We start from the raw sequence: 21,337 nt of genomic DNA on the forward strand, positions 1-21,337 counted from the left end.
TTTCACATTGGTATCATTTCATTCAAAATTATAGTACTTAGACAACAGTTTTGCATATAGTCTTCTGAAATTAAGATAAGGAATTTTATAAACAATTATTCACAAAAGAACTATAAGCAAAGTATGTTTACAAAATTTCCAGTTATTTTACCTTGCTATAGACATTGGACTATGATTTGAATTTAGCTATAATATAATGAAATATTATTTTATAACTCATGCTAAATGTAGTTTATGTTGATCATTAATGATTTTGAAAGATAATATAATGGTTTCAAGCAGACTTTAAAATTTTTTAATGTTATATTTGTGTTTATAGAATATTAAATAAAAAACATGAAAAGTTAATATTCATGGGATCATTTTTTAATATGACTTTCAAATCTGTCATTCCCCTTTAAGTCAGCTTCTTTGGAAAACTGAAGATGATAGAACTAATATCATTAGAAGAGAGGACAATCAGGTATGATTTTTGAATTTTTTAAAAATTTTTATTTATTTTTTTATACAGCAGGTTCTTATTAGTTAGCTATTTTATACATATTAGTGTATATATGTCAATCCCAATCTCCGAATTCATCCCATGACCACCCCCACCCCCCCGCCGCTTTCCCTCTTTTGTGTCCATACGTTTGTTCTCTACATCTGTGTCTCTATTTCTGCCTTACAAACCAGTTCATCTGTACCATTTTTCTAGATTCCACATATATGCATTAATATACGATATTTGTTTTTCTCTTTCTGACTTCACTCTGTATGACAGTCTCTAGGTCCATCCACATCTCTACAAATGACCCAATTTTCGTTCCTTTTTATGGCTGAGTAATACTCCATTGTATACATGTACCACATCTTTATCCATTCGTCTGTTGATGGGCATTTAGGTTGCTTCCATGACCTGGCTATTGTAAATAGTGCTGCATTTTTTTAGATGTGGTATTGCACCATAATATTTATACTGAAATTGAAATGGAACTGCAGATTAAAATGTCTTAAGTTTTCTAACCTTAAATGTTAGAGTAGGGGAGATAAACCTCAAAATTCAGGAGCTTGCCAATTCAGTGAAATTTCTGGGAGTTTCATGATCTGGGACACGTTGAGGTATGCCCTTTAAAGTAAAAACCAGGTTTTTGTATCTTGCCCCAGCTACCATGAAGAATGAGTCACTTGATGGACCTCTTTAGAATTTGGAGATTTACTGCATTCGGATGCATGGCTCCAATTTTTTTTTTTTTTTAATCAAGTAATCTAAAAGACTGCCAACTTTGAGTGGGCCCAAAGCAAGAGAAGGCTCACAAGGTGATCCAAGAGGCACAGCAAGCAGTGCTGCCAGTTGTGTGCTAATATCCATCTGGTCCAGTGATGCTTGATATGTTAGAATACATATGTTGGTTGTTGGTTGTTGATTATATATGATATGTTGGTTGGAATGCTGAATGGAGTCTGAGACAAGTCCTGATAGGAGAATCACAGCTCAGAGCCTTTGAGTTTTGCAGCAGAGGCATGCCATATTCAGCAAATAATTGTTTTATTGTTGCTAGATATTAATAAAATATGCTGTCTTCACACTTCAAAATTTTTCCAGCTGGTGGGTGCTTAATGCTATTTCACTGTGGTTTGAATTTTCATTTCCCAGATTACCCATACAGTTGATCATATTTTTATATTTTATAGACCTCATTTTGATAACTTTTTTGGAGAACTACCTTTTCAAGTATTTCTATTGTGTTGTCTGCCATATATTTCTGATTAGTAAGAGTTTTTAATATACTTTGGAAGATAGTCCTTTGATGCTTATGTGCATTGCAAATACCTTCCCCTACTCTGTGCCTCGTCTATAATCTGTGTTGTTTAAGTGTTCCATATCCTTATTTTTTTTCTACATTTTTCTTTCTATGTCTTGGACTGAGAATAGTATATTAGAATCTTCTGTTATTAGTATGTTACTGTTTATCCTTACATCTCCTGTGGTTTTTGATTTATTTAGATTTCTATGTATTATCTGACACAAAGTTGTTCTCATGCAAATAGTAGTATTATCACTTTTGCATTATGAAGTGCCCTTCTTTGACTCATTAAATGCTTTTTTGACCTGAATTCTCCCTTACTGCATATCAAGATACTAACCTATCCTTTCTTTTTGTTTACATTTATTTGGTATACCCCTATACTCCTCCCCTACTTTTTTTTCCCAACTTTTCTGAATTGCTTTGTTTTAGGTATGTCTTTAACAGACACGCTAGAGTTGGGTTTCCCTTTGTAAGCCAGTCTGAAAGTCGTTTTCATTTAGTAGATGAGTTATGTCCATTTATGTTTTTGATAGGACTGATACATTTGACCTCAGATTTCTCATTTTACTTTATGTTATAGTTACTATGTGTTACTACGTGGTTTATTTGCACTCCCCCCCCCCTCCTGGTATTTAGGAAATCTGAATCTCTTTCTAGTATTTACCTTTATATGGATACAAATTTATGCTAGTATTCCTAGCCCTCCTTTTTCCTTTTTTTAAAATTTATGCTTCTGATTTTGCTTTGTTACTTCTAAAATTATCCTCTGACTCCTATCTTTAAATTCAAGGCAATTAAAAAGTCATCTTTCCCCCTCCTTTCTCCTCTCATGTACTTTAAGTTGTGTTATTTCTACTTTGTTAAAGAACAGAACATTTATGGGCTGTGCTTCTTGTCTTATCCTCCTCACCTTTGTTTTAGTCTTAGATCTATAATTAAATATGTTCAACACTTACTGCCAGTTCTTTTGCACAAGATTTTTCAATCATTTCTTCATTGGGTAAAGCTCCACTTATTAAAAAAAAGCTCCCAGGTATGATATTCCCTTACTTCTTACATATTTAAAATTTTGTCTAGATCAGGAATAGGCAGACAAGGCCCACAGCTTGTTTTGTGAAGCATGGGACCTAAAAATGTTTTTTACATTTTTAAAAAGTTGAAAAAAAGAAGAATTATGACAAATACCATATGTGGCCCACAAAACCTAAATTATTTACTCTGAGGCCTTTTACAGAAGAAGTTTGCTCATCCCTGCTTTAGAGCCTTGATACTTGAAGGATAGCTTGATTGGCTGTAACATCCTTGGCTTACACAATTTTTCCTTGAGTTTATTAAAATGTTGCTCTACTGATGTTTTGTTTTATATGTTACTGTTAAGAAGTATGATGCCAAACTGATTTTCTTTTCTTTGTAAACTGGGTTGGTTATTTTTGTCTGGAAGGCCAGAGAATTTCTTTAATGTGTAGTAGTTTTATCAGACTATATTTCAGTTGAGAGTTCTAGGTCTGGTTTTTATGGGTACCCAGTGGGCCCTTTCAGTATGAAAATCAGGACTTCTTTTATTTCAAGAAATTATAACTCTAGAAAACAATATAAATAGCAGATCCATTCCATGGTTTTTTGGTTTTTTGTTTTTTTTTTCAGGGACCTCAGTTGGTCTTATCCTAGTTCTTTACCTTTTATCTCTACTACTTTCTCTCTGATCTAGTTTACTATTTTCTTTATGTTTAATTTTCTTTACTCCTTTTATTTCTGTTCTCCATTATGCTTACTGTATTTTTGGTCATATCTGTTCCTTTTTGGATACCTGTTATTCATTTCTGAGACAGTTTTGTTTTTTCTTTAATTTCTTTCTTCAGTTTGGTCAATTTCCATTTTACATCTTCCTGTTATTTTTCCATTTTTATTCTGAGTTTCTAAATTTGTGATTTGTGGTGTTCATTAATACCTAAAATGATTTGATTTAATTTAATTTAATCTATGTTGGGAATATTGTTAATTTTTTCTCTGCTTCTTGGCTGCTGGTTTTGTTTTGTTTTAGTTCTCAGTTTTGAGGGTTTTCAAAAAGTAACTTTGTATGGATGCTAGATTATGTTGTAGATTTTGTCTATGTTTATTTGTGTTGGATTTTTCTGAATCAGTAACAGGTGTTCTTATAGAGAAACAGGTGTTCTGGTGGTTTATTTTAGCTTGTATCAATAGATTAAGAAAGCTCTCTCCTGTTGTTATAGTGAAATGCAGTTATTTATTTATATATTTTTAAATAAATAGGGCCTATTCCCTAAGGAAGTGGTCTTTTTTCTTTGTATTCTTCCCTGCTAATTTAATTCAGCAGAGCTCTTAACTTGACCACCTTCTTTTCTCTTACCACCTACCCCTGACAAACATCTCTTGCTTCCAAAGAATTTTCCTCTCACCCAGTAGCTGTGTTTTCCCATAATTGCCACCTCTGGCCCCCTACATTTTAAAAGCCCCTTTCTTTTAGATTCCTCATAGAAAGAGCTTTGATTTACCATTTGGTACCCTTACTCAGTATTCTTCCACCACATGCAGGACCTTCTCCTTTAAGACTAAATTGTGGTTGATGTTTACTGTGTTATCTGTGTATTGTGCTCTTTAATGCATAGCTCCCATAAGACTCTGCTCAGGTGTGAGCTCCGAAGCACACTCTGCTGGTCTAGGGTGTTTATTTCCCCACTTACATGTAAATTAAAGTATATGTAAATTAGAGGATTCTGTGTCCTAGTTATTCTTCAGACATAAATTATGGGTGATTGTATTTGCTTTCTTTTTATAGTAGTTGAGAGCATGCGTGGAGAGATTTTAGTGGCTGCCATTATCCTGTGGGAACCTGACCTTATAAGTTAAGGTCAATGCAATAAAATAGAAAAAGAATAATAAAACAAACAAAGTAGGGGTAAGGGATTAATGAAGATAAAAGCAGAAGCTAATAAGTTACAGAAGTTAAGAGCCTGGTAGAATTGAAAACAATTCAATGTCTATAAAGTGGTAGTGGCAGAAACATTAACATTGGTAAGGCTTGAGGTGGTTTATCAAGAAAAGGATAGAAACACAAAAATTAGGTGAGATGAAGGCGATATAACACAAATACAGAGGTGATAAAATTTATGAGAATAAAATGTATGCTAAAATTTGAAAATGTGCTAAGATCTCCAATTTTCTAAGCAAATATAAATAATCAAAATTGGCTCAAAATGAAAAAAATTCAATAGCCATCTTAGGAACATTTAAAAGTTGTCATAACAAGTAACAAATCAGAAATCTTGGAAGGAAATCATGTTTAGAAAGGAATATGGATTCTTTTTTTTTTTCTTCTTTTTGAATTTTAAGTTTGAAGCTCCTGTGGTATAATGTCCAAGTAATGTCCAGTGGAATGGAGAAGCTAGAGCACGAGGGTCTATAGTTATAAAGACAGATTTGGGAGTTCATCACCATACAAGTAAAAAAATGCATTACTGTTGTGCATTACCAGATGTTTACAAATAGGTGAAAAACAATGTGTAACCCTACCAGATCTTACTGATTTTCATGTTTGCTTACAGCTAGGTAAAAAAGAGTGCATCAGCCTACCAGACCTTATTGATTTTCCTTCAGTTCCTTGTCAACCTGCTCTTTCTCCAGGAATAACTGATATATTGTTATTACAGATAGAGAGTAAGTATGGTGATACCATAGGTACAGATGTAAGTACCGATGATTCTGTGAGGTAAAGTTAAATAATGTTAATGAGGAGTTAATTGTTTAATGCATACAGAGTTTCAGTTTGGGAAGATAAAGTTTTGGCGATAAAGGGGTGGTGGTTGTTGCATAACATTATGAATGCATGCAGCGCCATTGAACTGTACATTTAAATATGGTTAAAATGGTCAATTATGTATGTTTTACCACAAGAAGTTAAAGTATTTTAAAGTCTATGACTGTTATGTTGATTACTGCATATGTGTGTCACTAATATTATTTCTGCTTTTTAAATATGTACTCTAAAATATACATTTTTCCATGTAAGATTTAAGTACAATAACTTCGGTCCCAAGATAAATTTACTTAAAGAATTAAAACAAGAGCTATAACTACATGAGCTTTGCCTCGTTTCCATACATGTATATAAATGCAGAAGAGACATACTGTATTGTTTACATATATATAAATCCCCTATAGATACTGAAATGACGACTCTGTTTTCCATCATGGCACATGCTGTACTGCAGCCAGAAAACCAGAGTTTGGGGTAAAATTCATACTTGCTGTTGTAAGCATTTTTTAGTTTTATACTCTATATTTTAGGATATGAGCCATCTTTTAGCTTTTAGACATTGATGAGTATGGGTTATAATCTTCTAGGAGAGAATATTATCGAACAAATGAAACAAGTAAAGGAAGAAAGAAGATATCTGGAAAGAATTAGAGAAGAACTAATAAAAAAAGTTGAAAGGCTATTGGAACAAGGCAAATTAAAGCGATATCATGGTAAAGTTTATTATATATCTTTTATCACTATAAAGGAAACAAGTTTTATGAATTTATGCCTTTGGAATAAATGATAAAGTGATAATATTTACTATTTTACTGTTGTAGTTTAAGTGGTACACTACTTATATAAATTCACTATAGGAAAGATGAAATCATTGTTCAACTCTATACAATAAATGCAACATGCTTTTTATGAAAATTCAATTATTTTTTAAAATGGACATTTGTTTATTCATTTCAACATTCATTTATTAAATAAGTATTTATTAAGGGCCTACTGAACTTAGTCACTGTTCCAGGGGCTGAGGTGATACTAATAGGCCAACATAATCTTGTCCCTGCCTTCAAAGTGCTTATGGTCCTGTGGGGAAATGATGATCAAGTTAAGCAGTAGTGATACATACTGATGACTGCTATGATAAAGGAATTACAAATTCTATGCATAGGAGTACAGAGGAAGAACACCTAAATTAGATGGAAGAGGTCAAGAAAGACTTGCAGGAAAAGTGGTAGATGTACAAGAATCTGAAGTGTGCCTCCTCTTGGCTGTGCCTTCAGGCATTCTTTCCCCTCTGCCACCTAAATCTTCTTTTCCTATCTTCTCCTTTGACCCCCTTCTTCCCAGTTCCTGGTTATTTCCTACCAGTCATTCAATCTCAGCTAAGATACCACTCTTGAAGCCTTCTTTGAGTCCCTTAGTGTCCCCTAGGTGCTCAATTTTTTTGGTGTGTGTGTGTGTCTGCTTTGCTAAACTGACTGGATGAGTGAATGAATGAGAGAAATGAGGTAGGAAAAATAGACAGTTTCCTTGCAATAGAATTAGAAACAATGTTGTTAGAACTGGTAGAAATGGAAAAATGAGCCAGGGTGGAGAAAGTATAGGATAATGGTTTGAGAGATGTTAAATAATTTGAGAGGCCTGCATTTTGGGTTGTATTTGAGGATAAAAAGGGTAAAAGGTATATATGGAATTAACTGCCTTTAGGATTCTCAATTTACAGCAAAATTATTGCTTCAGTACTAGATCTGACTAGAGGTTATACAGTGTCAGGAGGTATTTCTTAATGTTCTACCTCATAATATTAAAGTGTTATCCCAGAAGTGGTGGCAATGATTTGGCCTTGTTGTGCTGCTAAAAGAGCAATTTTATCAGACAGATTTGAGCAATGGATTAGAAATCACAGGACAAGGATTCTAATACTAGAATAATCTTATACTTAGGCAAGTTATTTCTCCTCTTTGTGCCTCACTCCTTCTATTTATAAAATGAGAATCATCGGTCACTTTCTATTTCAACAGGAATGTTTCAAGATAAAAGGTATGTATCAGCTGTCAAATATTTATTGAGCCTACTATATACCTCAGTTCTAAGCATTGTTTTAAATGCTGAGGATACAGCAGTAAATAAGACAAACATGGCCCTGCCCTTAAGGAGCTTGCCTCTGATGGGAGGAGACTGACAATAAATAAGTAAGACAATGTCAGCTACTGATTAGAGCTTAAAAGTCAATTAAAAGAGTGCAGTAAAGAGTGGTGGGGCAGGAGAGATGGTTTAGCTAGGGTTTTCAAGGAAGGCTTCTTTGAGGAGATATCACTAAGATTTGATTAATAAAATAGTAAGCACATGAAGAGACAGGGTAAAAAGAGTCCAAACAGGAGGAACACTAAAAATCAAGGTACAGAGATAGAAATAAGCTTGCAGAATTAAGGACCTGAACTAAGACCAGTACGGCTGGAGTGTGATAAATAAGGAGGAATGTAGAGGGAGAAAATCAAAAGATCATCAAGGAACAGATAGGCCAATTCAAGGAGTTTGGATTTTATTATCAATACAAGTAATATGGGAAGACATCAGAGGATTTTTAAACTAGGGATTTATGTGATTTTTAAAATATCTTAGATGAGGATGACTGCGGTATGGAATAGCCTGTAGAGGGGCAAGAATGGAAGCAGAGAGACCGTTAGAAAGATAATACAGCTTTCAAAAGATGATAGTGGATTGCCTAGGAATGTAGCATTGAAGAAGGGAGAATGTGCCACATGCTGAAAGTATTTTGGCAGTGGTACCAGTAAAACTTGCAGAGGGATTGGATATAGGGCTGAGGAAAATAGTTAAAATCTTGAGAAAGTTCCATATAGTTTTATATATTTAATTAAATCACTTTATAATATAGATTTTAAAAATTTGGTGTTTTCGTTTCTTCGATAATCTTAAAAAAAGAAACATAAGCATATTCTGGTATACTAGCATGCAGTTTGTGTTCCAATTAAGTTTATATTTAGAATCTCATTGGTGTCAAAGTGATTTCCTAAACTGGCAGAGTTTAATTTCTAATTTTCTAAACCAGAAGTCTCAGGCTTAAGAAATTCTACCCTACAGAAGTTTGGGGATATACCTGGAATAATGTTGATAAATGATGGATCAGAATCAGCTGATTTCACAAAACAAGTCATTTTGGGGCTGAAAAATAAGGAAAATCTGAAAAAATATATTTTGCCTTTTCTTTCATAGCTTTAATTGTATAAATAGTGAATTCAAATCAGATTATAGATAAAAGTAATTGAAATAAAAAGTATACACTTCTTGCTATAGGTAGTATTTTGAAGAAAGATTTTCTAAACAAATTACAAGCTTAAAGAAGAATGTGATTTTGGTTCCTGGATTTATCAGTATTTTACTGTATTTATAAGGAAGTCCTTTTATTATCCAATAAACATTTTACTCTTAACTCTAATTTCCTCAGAATATAAGAGAGGAAGGAGAGGAGAGAGGAATGGTTTAAATTAACTCTAGGGTCCTTTGCAGGTTGAAAAGTTTAAACAAACTATAGCCTTTGCTTTTTTTTTTAAATAGCCTGTGATGTTTGGAAGAAAAAGTACTTTGAAACAAAGAAAGTTGCAGCATCATTGGAGGAGGTTTTAACAAAACTTCGAGAAGATTTGGAACTTTACTATAAAAAATTGCTCATTCAGCTTGAAGCCAGGGAGATCAAGATGAGACCAAAGAATCTGGCAACCATCACAAACTCTAAGGTACTACTAAATATGTTCACATTCTGTTAGAGAAGTTCTATTTAAAATACATGCTTTGTAATTGTTAGTATGATCATATCTAGGATGTTTTGGGCTACAGGTAACAAAACCTCGGCTTAACCTGGCTTAAACAATAAGTAAATTCATGATCTCATGTAATGGGTGCTGAGGAGATACAATCAGCCGCTTAATGATGTCTTTAAGGGCCTAGGTACTTCTGATATTTCCTCCCTATTATTTTCAGTGTTGGCTTCATTCTAAGACTGCTTTTCCTCAGGGTAGCAACAGAGTTACCAATGGCAAGTAGGGATATATGCCTCCAAAACAGGAGACAACCTCTTCCAGATGCATGGACTATATAAAACTTTCCCGTTGACCTGGTTGGGAATCAACCAAGCCTACCCTGGATTGATCATAGTTACCAGGGAATGCTATATCCTGACTTAGCCTAATTAGGATCTACCTCTGTACCAGGGGAAAGGGTCAAGATTCTATGGGTAAGAGAGAAATACCTAATGAAGTATGGCAAGGGAGTAATAGTGAGCAATACATTCCTTTTCTTTCAGTTGGGGGTGGGAAGTGCAGTGTGATAACCACAGAATCTATAGGTAGTGATATTCTAAATAAATTATAAATTATATTAAATTTTGATCAATTCATTTTCTTGAGATAGTCTTCAATCTTGACATATGAGAGACATGAAGTTTATTTTTTAGTTGAGTAATTCCACCATATAATTAAACAACAAATTCCAGAGGCCATTTATCAGTTTAATTTTTGTTTGTTGATACCACTTATCCAAAAAAGATTTTATAATATGTTAATTATAATTGAGTGTAGGTTTAACTTTAGACATGATGAAATATTAAAAGTTTACTTTTTTCCCCAGTTTTATTGAGATATAATTGACATATAACATTGTATTAGTTTAAAGTAGAAACATAATGTTAAGACATATGTTTATGTTGTAAAATGGACACCACAATAAGTTTAGTTAACATCCATCACCTCACATAGTACTTTTTCTGTGTGATCAGAACTTTTAAGATCTACTCTCTTAGCAACTTTCAAATATACAGTACAGCATTGTTAACTATAATTGCCATACTGTATATTACATCCCTAGAACTTACTTATCTTGTATCTACAAGTTTATACATTTGACCACCGTCACCCATTTCCCCTAATCCCCACCTCCTGTTTCTGCCAGAGCCACTAACCTCTTCTGTTTCTATGAGTAAAAGTTTACTATTTTAGATCAATTTAATATAAAATCCAAATAGGTTCAAGTAAAAGTTTCTTCTTATTAGCTGATACTTTTTTTTAAGCATTATTGAAACTTTTTATCTTACTGTTTTCTCAAGTTCAATATATGCTAATGTTATTTTCACAAAAGCAGCTTAAATAATTTCTTTGTTGACTATTACAGCTCACAAACTTTTCTGAACAAAAGTAATCAAAAGGCTTCCAGAATAGGTTTTCTCATATTAAACAGATTTTCTTATAAAATACAGTATTTCATTATTAAATATTTTTAAGTAATTCTAATATGATTCCACTGATAAACCATTATGCCAGTTTCTAAAGCCTTGCTAAGTATCTTAATCTAGTATATTCCTCTTATAGTAATAGTTGTTGGTTTTTATGGTGCTAATTTAATGATAACTTTTACAAATACCTATTTATTTTTATAATACATGAAAATGGTAGTAAAACAGAAAGGAAAGTGGTCCCTAAAACATAAGAATCAACAGTTCAATAGTAATTTACTCCAAAGCAATAAGTTTATTTTATGGAATGGGTTATTTTCATGATTTCCTTTTTTGATATTTGATAACACTTTGTAGTTTACATTAGCAGGCAATTAAAATTAAAAATGAATAGATGTTATACTAAACAAAGATGTCTTTCTATGTCTCATACAGAATTACCTTATCATCGAGATAACTGAAGTACAGCATGCTATTGACCAACTTAAGAGAAAATTGGATACTGACAAAATGAAACTGATAACAGAAATTAAGGTATTTTGCATTTCCCCTAATTAGATTGTAACATTTATCTTGAAATAAAATATTTTGGTGTTTTAACTTTGGCTGCCAGTAGCATAATGGTAGAAAGGACTGACTGTCTTAAAATTGTTACCTTAACAAAAAAAAGAGCATGAATGGAAGATGGGTTCAAGATGGCGGAATAGAAGGACATACTCTCACTCCCTCTTGCAAGACCATGGGAATCACAACTAACTGCTGAACAATCATTGACAGGAAGACACTGGAACTCACCAAAAAAGATACCCCGCATCCAGAGACAAAGGAGAAGCCATGATGAGAAGGTAGGAGGGGTGCAATCACAATAAAATCAAATCCCATAACAGCTGGGTGGGTGACTCACAAACTGCAGAACACTTATACCACAGAAGTCCACCCAGTGGAGTGAAGGTTCTGAGCCCCAGGTCAGGCTTCCCAACCTGGGGTTCCGGCAACAGGAGGAGGAATTCCTAGAGAATCAGACTTTGAAGGCTAGAGGGATTTCATTGCAGGATTTCGACAGGACTGGCGGAAACAGAAACTGCATTCTTGGAGGGCACACACAAAGTGGTGTGCACATCGGAACCCAGGGGAAGGAGCAGTGACCCCATAGGAGACTGAACCACACCTACCTGCTAGTGTTGGAGGGTCTCCTGCAGAGGCGAGGGGTGGCTGTGTCTCACCATGAGGGCAAGGACACTGGAAGCAGAAGTTCTGGGAAGTACTCCTTGGCGTGAGCCCTCCCAGAGTCCGCCATTAACCCCGCCAAAGAGCCTGGGTAGGCTCCAGTGTTGGGTTGCCTCAGGCCATACAACCAACAGGGAAGGAACCCAGTCCCACCCATCAGCAGTCAAGTGGATTAAAGTTTTACTGAGCTCTGCCCACAAGAGCAAGAGCCAGCTCTACCCACCACCAGTCCCTCCCATCAGGAAACTTGCACAAGCCTCTTAGATAGCCTCATCCACCAGAGGGCAGACAGCAGAAGCAAGAAGAACTACAATCCTGCAGCCTGTGGAACAAAAACCACATTCGCAGAGAGATAGACAAGATGTAAAGGCAGAGGGCTATATACCAGATGAAGGAACAAGATAAAACCCCAGAAAAACAACTAAATGAAGTGGAGATAGGCCACCTTCCAGAAAAAGAATTCAGAATAATGATAGTGAAGATGATCCAGGACCTCAGAAAAAGAATGGAGGCAAAGATCGAGAAGATGGAAGAAATATTTAACAGAGACCTAGAAGAATTAAAGGACAAACAAACAGAGATGAGCAATACAATAACTGAAATGAAAACTACACTAGAAGGAATCAATAGCAGAATAACTGAGACAGAAGAATGGATAAGTGACCTGGAAAACAGAATGGTGGAATTCACTGCTGCAGAACAGAATAAAGAAAAAAGAATGAAAAGAAATGAAGACAGCCTAAGAGACCTCTGGGACAACATTAAACGTAATAACATTTGCATTACAGGGGTCCCAGAAGGAGAAGAGAGAGAGAAAGGACCTGAGAGAATATTTGAAGAGATTATAGTCGAGAACTTCCCTAGCATGGGAAAGGAAATAGCCACCCACGTCCAGGAAGCGCAGAGTGTCCCATACAGGATCAATCCAAGGAGAAACATGCCGAGACACATAGCAATAAAATTGGCAAAAATTAAAGACAGAGAAAAATTTTTGAAAGCAACAAGGGAAAAACAACAAAAAACATAAAAGGGAACTCCCATAAGGTTAACAGCTGATTTCTCAGCAGAAACTCTACAAGCCACAAGCGAGTGGCATGACATATTTAAAGTGATGAAAGGGAAGAACCTACAACCAAGATTATTCTACCCGGCAAGGATCTCATTCAGATTCGATGGAGGAATCAAAAGCTTTAAAGACAAGCAAAAGCTAAGGGAATTCAGCACCACCAAACCAGCTCTACAGCAAATGCTAAAGGAACTTCTCTAAGTGGGAAACACAAGAGAAGAAAAGGACCTACAAAAACAAACCCAAAACTATTAAGAAAATGGTAATAGGAACATACATGTCAATAATTACCTTAAACGTGAATGGATTAAATGCTGTAACCAAAAGACATAGACTGGCTGAATGGACACAAAAACAAGACCCATATATATGCTCTCTGCAAGAGACCCACTTGAGACCTAGGGACACAAACAGACTGAAAGTAAGGGGATGGAAAAAGATACTCCATGCAAATGGAAATCAAAAGAAAGCTGGAGTAGCAATACTCATATCAGATAAAATAGACTTGAAAATAAGAATGTTACAAGAGACAAGGAAGGACACTACATAATGATCAAGGAATCAATCCAAAAAGAAGATATAACAATTATAAATATACATGCACCCAACATAGGAGCACCTCAATACATAAGGCAACTGCTAACAGCTATAAGAGAGGAAATCGACAGTAATGCAATAATAGTGGGGGACTTTAACACCTCAGTTACACCAACGGACAGATCATCCAAACAGAAAATTAATAAGAAAACACAAGCTTTAAATGACACAATAAACCAGACAGATTTAATTCATATTTATAGGACATTCCCTCCAAAAACAGCAGATTACACTTTCTTCTCAACTGCATACAGAACATTCTCCAGGATAGATCCAATCTTGGGTCACAAATTAAGCCTCGGGAAATTTAAGAAAATTGAAATCATATCAAGCATCTTTCTGACCACAGTGCTATGAGATTAGAAATCAATTACAGGGAAAAAAACGTAAAAAACACAAACACATGGAGGCTAAACAATATGTAACTAAATAACCAAGAGATCACTGAAGAAATCAAAGAGGAAATCAAAAAATACCTTGAGATAAATGACAATGAAAACACGATGATCCAAAACCTATGGGATGCAGCAAAAGCAGTTCTAAGAGGGAAGTTTATAGAAATACAGTCCTACCTCAAGAAACAACAAACATCTCAAATAAACAATCTAACCCTACACCTAAAGTAACTAGAGAAAGAAGAACAAACAAAACCCAAAGTTAGCAAAAGGAAAGAAATCATAAAGATCAGAGCAGAAATAAATGAAATAGAAACAAAGAAAACAATAGCAAAGATCAATAAAACTAAAAGCTGGTTCTTTGAGAAGACAAACAAAATTGATAAACCATTAGCCAGACTCATCAAGAAAAAGAAGGAGAGGACTCAAATCAATAAAGTTAGAAATGAAAAAGGAGAAGTTACAACAGACACCACAGAAATACAAAGCATCCTAAGAGACTACTACAAGCAACTCTATGCCAACAAAATAAACAACCTGGAAGAAATGGACAAATTCTTAGAAACGTATAACCTTCCAAGACTGAGCCAGGAAGAAATAGAAAATATGAACAGACCAATCACAAGTAATGAAATTGAGACTGTGATTAAAAATCTTCCAACAAACAAAAGTCCAGGACCAGATGGCTTCAAAGGTGAATTCTATCAAACATTTAGAGAAGAGCTAACACCCATCCTTCTCAAACTCTTCCAAAAAATTGCAGAGGGAGGAACACTCCCAAACTCATCATTCTATGAGGTCACCATCACCTGATACCAAACCAGACAAAGATACTACAAAAAGAGAAAATTACCAATATCACTGATGAATATAGATGCAAAAACCCTCAAAAAATACTAGCAAACAGAATCCAACAACACATTAAAAGGATCATACACCATGATCAAGTGGGATTTATTCCAGGGATGCAAGGATTCTTCAATATATGCAAATCAATCAATGTGATACACCATATTAACTAACTGAAGAAGAAAAACCATATGATCATCTCAATAGATGCAGAAAAAGCTTTTGACAAAATTCAACACCCATTTATGATAAAAAACTCTCCAGAAAGTGGGCATAGAGGGAACCTACCTCAACATAATAAAGGCCGTGTACGACAAACCCACAGCAAACATCATTCTCAATGGTGAAAAACTGAAAGCATTTCCTCTAAGATCAGGGAGAAGACAAGGATGTCCCCTCTCACCACTATTATTCAACGTAGTTTTGGAAGTCCTAGCCCCGGCAATCAGAGAAAAAAAAGAAATAAAAGGAATACAAATTGGAAAAGAAGAAGTAAAACTGTCACTGTTTGCAGATGACATACTATACATAGAGAATCCTAAAGATGCCACCAGAAAACTACTAGAGCTAATCAATGAATCTGGTAAAGTAGCAGGATACAAAATTAATGCACAGAAATCTCTTGCATTCCTATACACGAATGATGAAAAATCTGAAAGAGAAACTAAGGAAACACTCCCATTTACTATTGCAACGAAAAGAATAAAATACCTAGGAATAAACCTACCCAGGGAGACAAAAGACCTGTATGCAGAAAACTGTAAGACACCAATAAAAGAAATTAAAGATGATACAAACAGGTGGAGAGATATACCATGTTCTTGGATTGGAAGAATCAACATTGTGAAAATGAGTATACTACCCAAAGCAATCTACAGATTCAATGCAATCCCTATCAAATCACCAATGGCATTTTTTACAGAACTAGAACAAAAAATCTTAAAATTTGTAGGGAGACACAAAAGACCCCGAATAGCCAAAGCAGTCTTGAGGGAAAAAAAATGGAGCTGGAGGAATCAGACTCCCTGACTTCAGACTATATTACAAAGCTACAGTAATGAAGACAATATGGTACTGGCACAAAAACAGAAATATAGATCAATGGAATAGGATAGAAAGCCCAGAGAGAAACCTACGCACCTATTGTCACCTTATTTTTGACAAAGGAGGCAAGAATATACAATGGAGAAAAGACAGCCTCTTCAATAAGTGGTGCTGGGAAAACTGGACAGCTACATGTAAAAGAATGAAATTAGAATACTCCCCAACACCATACACAAAAATAAACTCAAAATGGATTAAAGACCTAGATGTAAGGCCAGACACTATAAAACTCTTAGAGGAAAACATAGGCAGAACACTCTATGACATAAATCACAGCAAGATCCTGTTTGACCCACCTCCTAGGGAAATGGAAATAAAAACAAAAATAAACAAATGGGACCTAATGAAACTTCAAAGCTTTTGCTCAGCAAAGGAAACCATAAACAAGACCAAAAGACAACCCTCAGAATGGGAGAAAATATTTGCAAATGAAGCAACTGACAAAGGATTAATCTCCAAAATTTACAAGCAGCTCATGCAGCTCAATATCAAAAAAACAAACAACCCAATCCAAAAATGGGCAGAAGACATAAATAGACAGTTCTCCAAAGCAGACATACAGATGACCAAGAAGCACATGAAAGAATGCTCAACATCATTAATCATTAGAGAAATGCAAATCAAAACTACAACGAGATATCATCTCACACTGGTCAGAATGGTCATCATCAAAAAATCTACAAACAATAAATGCTGGAGTGGGTGTGGAGAAAAGGGAACCCTTTTGCACTGTTGGTGGGGATGTAAATTGATACAGCCACTATGGAGAACAGTATGGAGGTTCCTTAAAAAAGTAAAAATAGAACTACTATATGACCCAGCAATCCCACTACTGGGCATATACCCTGAGAAAACCATAATTCAAAAAGACACATGCACCCCAATGTTCATTGCAGCCCTATTTTCAATAGCCAGGACATGGAAGCAACCTAAATGCCCATCGACAGATGAATGGATGAGGAAGGTGTGGTACATATATACAATGGAATATTACTCAGCCATGAAAAGGAACAAAATTGGGTCATTTGTAGAGACGTGGATGGATCTAGAGACTGTCTTACAGAGTGAAGTAAGTCAGAAAGAGAAAAACAAATATATTAACGCATGTATGTGCAACCTAGAAAAATGGTACAGATGAACTGGTTTGCAGGGCAGAAATTGAGACACAGATGTAGAGAACAAACGTATGGACATCAAGGGGGAAGTGGTGGGGGGGGATGAACTGGGAGATTGGGATTGTCATGTATACACTAATGTGTATAAAATGGATAACTAATAAGAACCTGCTGTATAAAAAAATTTTTTAAATAAAATTCAAAAAAAAATAAAAATTAAAAAAAGCATGAATGAAAAAAAATACAATAATAATGAAATTCTGTGAAAAGATTCCTAACAAGGCCAAAGTAAAATTGAATAAAATTTCACTAAGAAATAAAGTAAAAGAACCTTGTGAATCAGTATAGAGTCTCCATAAAATATTCTGAAAGAAGTAGTATTCCTACATTAGAGTTGTTCATAAATAAGTCTGACAAACCACTGAGCTCTCTGAGCTCCCATTTAATTTTCATTTTTTGTCCTCTCTTGGGTAATTATCTCATTCTCTCTGGTTATTTTCATATATATATGTGTGTGTGTATATATATATGTGTGTGTATATATATATATGTGTGTGTGTATATATATATATATAAAGTTATATGAGTGCTCTCGATTCACCTCTATCAGAAGTAGCTTTATGACCCAGAATAATGACCCCTATGTTGAATTAGCACTGTCCAATACAGCTCTCTGTGGTGGTGGAAATGTTTCATACCTGCACTGTCTGATAAGGTAGCCACTAGCCACATAAGGATGTTGAGCATTTGAAATGTAGATTGTTGTGTGACTGAGGAATTGAATTTTAGATTTAATTTTAGTTAATTTCAATTTAAATAGTTACATGTGGCAAGTAGATACTCTACTGGACAGCGCAGTTCTAGATTCTTTTCACTAGCAGCATACTCAAGGCTAAATCCTGGCTCAGCGCTGGGAAGCTTAAAACTTAAACTACAGAAAAGGAAAAAGGCAAAGGACAATTTTAAACCAAAAAAAGGAGTTATTTAACATTCTTATACAGTCTGCACTCAAAAAAGTAGTTCATTCAGTGAATGAAAACTCCTGTGCATTCAGAAAAAAGGAGAGAAATCAAATGTGGAAGCTTGTCCACTTAAGGATAGTTGGATGGGTAGAAGGGAGTAATAAAAATACCCCCAGCGCCTTCATTTATGACTCTCTCAATGCTCTTTTCTTCTGGAAAGCATACAAATTAGTTCTTACCATTTTTGTATATTTTAACTTTATAAATATTACATATAAATGGTTTGAACCCAAATTAGAATTATTAGTGAAAAAACAGGAAAGACAAATGGAAAAAAAGAGAACCAAGTTTTCAGCTTACGCACTGGGGGGAAAAAATCCTACATTTAACCATAGTGCCTAATTGTCACATAGTAGACATTGTAAGAATTTATTATTGATTTCTGAATGGTTTACCCCAAACTACCCATAAGATACAGAACTAAGGGGCAGAAAACCTAGCTTGACTGTTGCAACCATGTTCAAGATAATATAGCACAATCAATGCTTCTCAAAGTTCAATGTAATGTCACCTGGGGATCCTGTTAAAATTAGCAGGATCTGACTCAATAGGTCTGAGGGGAGGCCTGAAAGTCTTCAGTACTAACAAACTCCCAGGTGATGCTTATGCTGCTGGTCTACAGACAATACTTGGAATAGCAAGAGCTCTGGTACCAGATGGTTTAAGTTTGAATCCTGGCTGTGCCACTTACTAGTTTTATGCCTTGAGCAAGTTACTTAACTTCTAGGCATCTCAGTTTCCTCAACTGTAAAATGGGGAGAAATAACAGTATCTGCTTCAATTAAAAATTTGAAAGTATCAAAGTACACTTAGAAGAGCACTTGTCACACTTATATTTCTTAAGTACTTATTCAGTTTCTAAGGGCTGGGAATTAAGGTTTTTTGGAATTTTTTTTAGGAGGCAGAGGTTTTTTGTTTTTGTTTTTACTACTTTCTTTGCACAATGAGAACAGATTTTGAAATAAGCAAAAGATAAAATTCTTTCTCACTCTAGTTTTTTAGAACCGTTTAATTTTATCATGCCTATATACTAATAAATGAAATTATTTGGTAGCATATCTAGCATGCTTATTCAAAGGAACTTATGAACTACACATTTACCATAGTAATCCAGTGCAAGTGAAGGCATTGAAGGCAAATGAGAGAAGACATGAAAGCCATTATAAAAACCCTTATTTATATGATGATTATATAATTTTAGAAAGGTAAGATAAAAGTTCATTTTTGAAAGTCAATTGTTCTTTTATAGGTGAGAAAACAAGCAGTTTCAGATTTACGCACATTGAAAGCTGAACTGGCCCAGAAGAAACTTAATACATCTTTTCAATCTCAATAAGGTATGTTAACTTAAAATTTTTATTTGTTAAAAAATTTACTTACTTGAACAGATTTGTTTAACCATTGTTCTCCTTGTTTTCATATAAATTATAAGTTTTACATCTTTTCCCTTTGCATGTGGTTATTATACAGTGTTTCAGGAAATATTAGACGTAAGAAAGCAAAATGGTGTCTATTTGACTATTTTTGAAGGTTTCAGATGTGTTACATATTATTTTACAGTACTATATTACAGTACTATTTTTTAATAGTCTTAAAATGTAATACCTAGAATGACTGTAATATGAAAAATCATATTTTAATAAATACGAATCTAACTTGCATCTACAGCTATGTAGAAATTAGTACTAAGAATTTAAATTTTTAAAATTTATTTTAAAAATACAGAGACAATAGTAATTCAGCAAGTACTATGGAAAATGGTTGGTTTTACTTTGCCATAAATAATTGTGCAAGTAGGAAATGAAATATTCTCATAACAGATGACTGAATTGTCATTTATTCCAATTTGGAGAGGGGAAAATGTACAGGGAAGGCAGGATTTATGTAAATCCAGAGTTTAAGGATGCAGATTTCTAATCTAAGTATTTATAGGAACTAATATAAGTTCTACACAATATTCTTCTTAATTGCCTTGAGAAAGGAAACTGAGACCTCTGTACATTTCTTTGCACAAAATGTCTCTTTTAGAAAGAAAAAAACAGTTGAGAAACCAATGTCTTTAGATAATTAAAAGTAAAATGCAGATATAGAAAATGAAAAAATTTAACCATGGAATCAAAACTAACCAAGAAATATATTATAGATGTCCATAAATGAAGGAATATTAATAATTGGAAGGGTAAATGCCAATGAATAGAATCGGGTTCAACACCAAGTTTTTCATAAACATTTCAGATATAACCTCAAAAAAATAATTTAGTTGGGAAATATTAGGTGGCTCTAACCTACTAATTCAAAATATTACTACTAAGTTATCTTCTTGTATTTTCTAAGTATTTTGATCCTTTATATTCATTATTCCCCCCCCTCCCCCCGAAGGCATAAGTGAGTTTAATTCAAGTGACTCAGAGAACATGAGTGCTATACGGAATCAGGAAGGAGAAAAATGATTTGCATCAAATGAACCTAGAGACACAAAATTGCAGGTTTTAAATTTAGATTTATTGAATAAAAAATATAGAGCAAACTGATTCCCAAAGACTAAATTTATTTATTTATTTATTTATTTTTTTATTTATTTTTTTATTTTTTTATTTTTGGCTGTGTTGGGTTTTCGTTTCTGTGCGAGGGCTTTCTCTAGTTGCGGCAAGCGGGGGCCGCTCTTCATCGCAGTGCACAGGCCTCTCACTATTGCGGCCTCTCTTGTTGGGAGCACAGGCTCCAGACACGCAGGCTCAGTAGTCGTGGTTCACGGGCCCAGTTGCTCCGCGGCATGTGGGATCTTCCCACACCAGGGCTCGAACCCTTGTCCCCTGCATTGGCAGGCAGATTCTCAACCACTGCGCCACCAGGGAAGCCCCCAAAGACTAAATTTTTTAAAATGTATTTCTAAGCAAAAAATTTCTACTCAAATTATACATATTTTAAAAATTAGCATTGATTGGTAAGCATATATTTTAATATGGGGGAAATTACAGCATAATAAAATTGTGAAAGCATTGTTCCCAACTATAATATTAAACATCATACAGAGGAATATTTGATATGGTAGGTTGACTTTTTTCTTACCTTTATGTTGTTGTACACTGAAGATATAAATAGGTATGTATTTTTCAAATTCAAACAATCAAAGCATTTCTTTATTCTTTATCTGTTTT

At 34.5% G+C, this 21,337-nt stretch overlaps 1 protein-coding gene across 8 annotated transcripts in view; it reads left to right on the forward strand.

Moving 5' to 3' along the window:
- The window catches only part of SPATA1 (spermatogenesis associated 1), a 52,607-nt gene that overhangs the window by 24,530 nt on the left and 6,740 nt on the right, over positions 1-21,337 (forward strand). For 7 of the 8 annotated variants that reach the window (XM_068540197.1, XM_068540195.1, XM_068540199.1 and 4 more), the window contains 6 exons: positions 403-463; positions 5,354-5,465; positions 6,153-6,278; positions 9,136-9,314; positions 11,240-11,338; positions 19,429-19,516. In XM_068540197.1, the coding sequence (XP_068396298.1) occupies positions 403-463; positions 5,354-5,465; positions 6,153-6,278; positions 9,136-9,314; positions 11,240-11,338; positions 19,429-19,515 (664 nt within the window). In that variant the 3' untranslated portion in view covers position 19,516. Of the gene's footprint in view, positions 1-402; positions 464-5,353; positions 5,466-6,152; positions 6,279-9,135; positions 9,315-11,239; positions 11,339-19,428; positions 19,517-20,558; positions 20,710-21,337 lie in introns of those variants that run through there. The other variant, XM_068540194.1, reaches the window with a different exon arrangement.

Source organism: Eschrichtius robustus, chromosome 3 (assembly GCF_028021215.1).
Source record: "Eschrichtius robustus isolate mEscRob2 chromosome 3, mEscRob2.pri, whole genome shotgun sequence".
In the NCBI taxonomy this organism is placed as follows: domain Eukaryota; kingdom Metazoa; phylum Chordata; class Mammalia; order Artiodactyla; family Eschrichtiidae; genus Eschrichtius; species Eschrichtius robustus.